The sequence below is a fragment of the Mesitornis unicolor genome, unplaced genomic scaffold, assembly GCF_000695765.1.
Source record: "Mesitornis unicolor isolate BGI_N332 unplaced genomic scaffold, ASM69576v1 scaffold6965, whole genome shotgun sequence".
In the NCBI taxonomy this organism is placed as follows: Eukaryota; Metazoa; Chordata; class Aves; order Mesitornithiformes; family Mesitornithidae; genus Mesitornis; species Mesitornis unicolor.
In genome coordinates, this window is record NW_010187550.1 from 82,489 (window position 1) to 88,422 (window position 5,934).

Here is a 5,934-nt window from a genome sequence, read left to right on the forward strand (position 1 = left end):
TCAGTATCTGAAATGCAGTTGAGCAGTGCCACTGTACAGACCTAAGAGGGAACCAGAAAACACTTTTCTAGGTCAAATCTCCAAGGAGGTGCACTGTGCCAGAGGATTTTTAGAATAAACATATTGAATATATTTTTTAATATTCACTCTAATTAAACATTCATGCTGCCTTACTATGTACTAACAAACAGAACTGATTTAACAGATTCATCAGTAAAATAATTTGAGGGTATATCACTGTATTCTTTTACAAATCTGTACAACACATGTAGTTTTAAAAAGGAATAAAGAAATAATTACCAGCCTGAAATATGAAAAATTTTCTTCAAAGCTTATTAGGCCTATCATAACAACTATGCTATCAAAAATATTCCATTTTTGCTGAAAATAGTTGTAAGGATCCAGAGCAATGATTTTCAAGATCATTTCTGCTGTAAAAATCAGAGTGAAGACCTGGAAAGAGGAAAAAGAGATTCAGCAAAAAGTCACTGAAATAGTATGTCTCCTTATGAGACTGTTCCAGTATAAATATGGAGTTGTAACTCCATATTCACTCTAACATAGACCTAACTTACCTTATCACTTATACAAATCATTCGTCTGTAATTGTCAGGCATCTTAGGGTACTCCAGAGCCATGAATAATGTGTTCACGACAATGCAAACCATGATTAAGAGATCAACAAATGGATCCAAAATTACCAATTTCACCTTCTCTTTGACTGTTCTCCAGAATGGGCAACAATTCCAAATCAGATACTTTTGAGCAAAACGTTTCCAAAACAAAGGGCATTTCAGTTTTGACTCTTGCAGTTCTAGTAACGAAGACGGAAAGTGACATATGAATAAACTTATGTGGAATTTCATAGTATGAAGGAAAACACAGTCATAGAAAGGATTGAAAAGAAAAATCAATCTCGTGTGAGCAGATGGTATCATTGAAAAAAATGGTTTCACTCATTCTACACAAACCAATCACGGCCTATTTAACAGTCATCATCAATAAATCTCATAATTACAGAAACAGGTGATATTACTCATCTCTTCATTTGTTTATTATACTACTGAAGGATGATAAACTACCTGCATTAAGGAGAAATACCTTAACTGTTTCTGGGAGAACTGGCAACTTGTTTTCTGTGAGTTGCTTCTGCACAGTCACAGATGCAGCATGGGTTGAAAAACGTCTAGGATAAAATTAAAAGGGGCATCCCCTATACCTTGATGTCCATAGTTGAGATAAGTCAAGCCTGGAAGGGATCTCAGGAGATCTTTAGTGCAACCCTCTTCTCAAAGTAGGGTCAACCATGAGGTCAGAGACTGCATAACCTGTTCTTCTGTCTGATTGTCCTCATGGTGAAAGCTTCTCCTTACACAGTTTGATGCTCTCTTCTTTCTACTTATGTCTGCTGTCTCATATTCCCACTGTGCAACACTGTGAAGATCCTGGCTCCATCTTCTTGATAACGTCTTCCTACACACTGGAAGGGTGATATTAACTTCCCCTCAAAACCTTCTCTCCAAGCTGAACCAGCTCAGCACTGGACAAGTTCTCTAGCCCCCAACTTAGTGGCCCTCTACTGAATTCAATGTATTTCTTGTACTGGGGGAGTTGGGGTGGCAAACTGGGCATAGTATGTGGTCTAGCAAGTGCTTGATAAAGGGTGATAATCACTTTTCTCCTGGCTATCCTCCTTTTAATATAATTCAGAATAGTGTTAGACATAGCTGCTGCAAGGGCATGTTGCTGGCTCATGCTCAGCTCACTGCCCAGAAGGATCCACAGGGCCTTTCCTGCAGAGCAGCTTCCCAGTCAGCCAGCTCCCAGCCCATACTGGTGCAAGAAGTTGCAACAGATACGCAGAAGTTTACATTTATTCTGATTGTATTTTCATAGGTTCCTGTTGGCCCTTTCCTTCAGCCTGTTTAAGTCCCTCTAGATGGCAGCCCTTACCTTCAGTGTATCAAGGGGTTCCGCCCCAGTTTAGTGTCATCTGCAAAATTTAAGATCAAGCTCTCTGTTGCCTCCTGCAGGTCACTTAGGACAAGATGTGTGCTAAGATACACCCCACAGTACTCCACTTGTTACCTGCCTACAACTGAACTGAACTGAACAACCAGTTCACCAGACACTTGAAGGCTGAACAGCCAACTATTTTTTTGTCCAGCTTTTTGTCCACCCATGCAGACCTTAACACCCTAACTTGGATGAAAATATACGGTGGGAGACAGTGCTGAAAGCCTTGCTAAAGCGAAGGTAAATGAAAACATTGCTCTCCCCTCATCTACAAACCTTTTATTAACGTTTCATTGTACAGGGCAATCAAGATGGTCAGGCATGACTCACCCTTGGTAATTGCAAGTTACAGGTGCAATTATGGGAGATATGGGAATTTTTTTTTTTACTGAAATTTATATTTGATTGCAGCATAATTTCCCTTAGTGACTTTTAAAATAATGCTGACTGTGACATTTTGATCTCTTAGGGTCAAGTTGCATAATCGCCATAGGAAAAACACTAAAGAATGACTTACGCAAATTATCTGTAATAACAGTGGCTGCACTCATTAACCTCTGTCTTCGAAAAGGATCACTAATGGCGTCCACTGACAATTCATAGGACAGCAGTATCTGCCTCTTCGGTTACAAAGACATCAGAAGATAATATAACAAGGGATTATGAATAAACAGCAGTATCAAAATTATGTCCAGTGTAAGATAAAGATGCTTTTTAAAATACACATTGTAACGAAGCCTCACTTTGGTGAAAGAATGTAAAATGAAACAATGCAATAATATTATGTGTTTGCCTGTGAAGGCAAGGGACATTTCATCAAAAGCAGCAATATTTTTCAAGAAGTAATTTCCTTCTGAAAATATGTAACAACAATAATAATGCCTATATAAGAAGTATAGAATCATTAACAGGGGAGCAAAGGGAAAAAAACAATTGCCAATTGGATGATTTTTACAAAGATTCAAACATTTCTCTGGATGATCTGTTCCAATGTTTATCCTCTGTCACAGTGATTTTTTCCTCCTTAATAACAAATCAGAATTTCCCTCATTGCAACTTGTTCTCCTTGACTTTCCATTTTGCACCTGCAAAGAGATCTTGGCTCCTTTCTCTTTATTCACTCCCATTAGATGTTAGTAGACAGCAATATCAGGTTCTTCCCTTTCCCTTTTCTCCTTCAGGCTGTACAAATCCAATCTCCCCACCCTTCTACTCACAGCATGTGCTACAACCCCTCAGTCATCTTGGCAGCCTCCACTGGCTTTGCATATTTCAACATAATCCTTCTACTGGAGAGCTTAAAACTCAACACAATACTCCAGGTGCAGGCACACACACACTGCTCATGCCAACTGAAGATACACACATGGACTAGGCATTGGAAATGTAACAAATCTGTACTCTACATGGATGCTGGAGCATTGGTAACATGATAGTAAGAACTGTCCATAGATGGTATTTTCCTAGTGTACAAAGTACTGTGAAAAAAACCCAAGAATATGTGAAGTAAGAATTACAGGTCTTAATAGCAGTTTCTTAATGGATTTAGAAAGGAGTGATGAGCAGAGGGATCCTTTCCAAAGCCAGAAGTCACTGCTGTAATCAAGATGTGAAATAGCGTGCGTAGGATTCAGCCTAATATTAATTTATTTGTCCATATGCACAATGCATCTAAATTACCATTATAATTGATGCCTATTTTTTATAAGTTTGATTGACTTATATTTAAGTGTCTGAAACTGTTTGAGATGGTTTCTTAAGACATTTGGTATCTGAGACATCCACAGTCTCAGATAAGCATCTACATCATGTCTGTACTCTTCTGTAGAAGAGGTGGAGGCCAAGACAGGCACTCTAGAAATCCTCTAATATCACTAGGCACCCATTTGTGACCAAAAAAATTACATCTCCATTTGACTCTGAGAATTTAGAACTTAAACCATATGTATACACCTGCAAACAAAAACCAGGAGCACAATCCAGTTCCCTAAATCTAGGAATTTAGTAACACTTGAGATGCCATAATGTATTTGAAATTTCTACACAGTGCTGGTAGATGTGTCATAGTCACTGAAGATACCCAGGATATCCAACCTGTCCAAGATAATCTAAAATGGCACTAGAAACTTATAGTTAGACAAGTAAATCACCTAAATCCAACTCTAAATATTTAGGCCAGAGAATTAGCTGTGTGTACAAAAAAGGAAAGGTTAGGTCATTAGGGAAATTCTGAAACTTAAAGGCTTTTCTATGTTTCTTTGTTCAGCACAACAGGGATGATGACAGATCTTACCACAGCTGTAAGCATAGATGGCTATAATGTGTCATAAGTATGCTACTGATGGCCACTTCAAACTTTCCTTTTAAGTCCATATAGAGTTGTGTCCCTCTGGTCTCAAAATCTAACTTTAAGATTGCTTTAAAAAACAAGGTAATCCAAAGCATGCAAGAAGGAAAAAAAATAAACTGTCATATCACATGCAAGTCTAATGAACATATTTTCTATTTCGAATACTTACAAGCTTCTTGTGGGAGCGACCAGGCTGTGATTGAAATATTTGTTCATCCTCTTTGTCATGATCACCTAAAATTAAGTTCTGTCCTAAAATAGGAGGTCTTTTCTTCATCTCTTCTTCTTTTGAACTTGTCAAGTCAGCAACTAACATTTCAGATCCGACATGTAAGGCTTTATTACCTTCTCCTGTAGCCAACATCTGTAAAAGAAACACCAAAAGGTCTGTCTGTTAATACAAGGCAAATGCCAATACATGGACCAGGGTCATATACAGTTTCATCATTATGTTATCTGAATGATTTACACTACAATTCCTACCTTTCAAATATTAAACTACTATAGAAAGATAAGAGTACAAACTGCTATTCACAATACTGAAAGATAAAGCAGGGTAACTTAGCAGTTACTGTAAGTAAAGATTGCCCTTGCCACTTTAGATATTGTATTTTGTATCTCAATTACAGAATATTGCGGTGGATCCATTTACTCTCCTTTTCTTGCTTCAGACAGGACCTTGAGCCCAAAGAAAACAGAAGACTAAGGGCTCAAACTAAATCCTAAAATGTTAAAGCTTTTTTAACAACTAATCCTGTTGAAAGAAAAATAGAAGGAAGAAAAACCTCAGTAAATCCTGGCAAACTGGAATTTTTGACAAAGAAACATTATAGGCCTGTCAACAGCTGTAGAGGAGGAATCTGGTAAACTGATGATGCCTTCCATCCTAACGATGAAATTGGATGGTTGCTAGAGAGTATTTGTATGTACTCTTACAAGACTGACTTTTCTGATCGTTAGCAGTAAATCAGAGGTATCTTTTATAAAATGTTACAAGACAAAATACGTCTTAGCAATAATTTTCAGTCTATTTTGTTGCCTCAGCTCAGAGCTTTACTTCTCAGGAGTAAAATAAAAACAACAAGGTGATTCCTGGTCCTGTACAGGCCAAGGAATGAATAAATCTAGGCAATACTGTGCCGTGAGCAGAAATCTGACATATGTCTATTAGATCTCCAAACCAACAACAAAGAAATTAAAGCAGTTTCTGGATGTTCTGTTACATTAATATGGAACTAATGGCATTAGCCTGGCCAGCCTACTCCTGCTCTTGTCAACTGGTAGATGTACTGCATAGAGGCACTCAAAAAGAGGCATGACGCCCCTTAAATGGCTGAGCACAGTGGCTCTCGGAAAGCTTGTGTTTTTAATTAATCCTGAAATCTATCAGCATCAGAACTTCCAAACTCAGGGAACTGGAGAAATGACAACTTTTCTTATAGATGCAAAATTATCCGCTCATACTCCCTTCATCAGACTACGCAGCAATAGCAAGAAGGAATATCCAGAGGAAGGAATTTTTTTACACAGCAATAGTGGTGGTGTACAAAAACGGGGCAAGCCACAGA

General features: G+C 38.0%; 1 protein-coding gene across 1 annotated transcript in view; it reads right to left on the minus strand.

Moving 5' to 3' along the window:
- The window catches only part of LOC104541431 (sodium channel protein type 5 subunit alpha-like), a 39,808-nt gene that overhangs the window by 22,348 nt on the left and 11,526 nt on the right, over positions 1-5,934 (minus strand). The window contains exons 10-14 of the mRNA XM_010185490.1: positions 4,536-4,730; positions 2,534-2,636; positions 1,513-1,515; positions 576-814; positions 301-453 (exon numbers count right to left, since the gene is read on the minus strand). Of these exons, the coding sequence (XP_010183792.1) occupies positions 301-453; positions 576-814; positions 1,513-1,515; positions 2,534-2,636; positions 4,536-4,730 (693 nt within the window). The remainder of the gene's footprint in view (positions 1-300; positions 454-575; positions 815-1,512; positions 1,516-2,533; positions 2,637-4,535; positions 4,731-5,934) is intronic.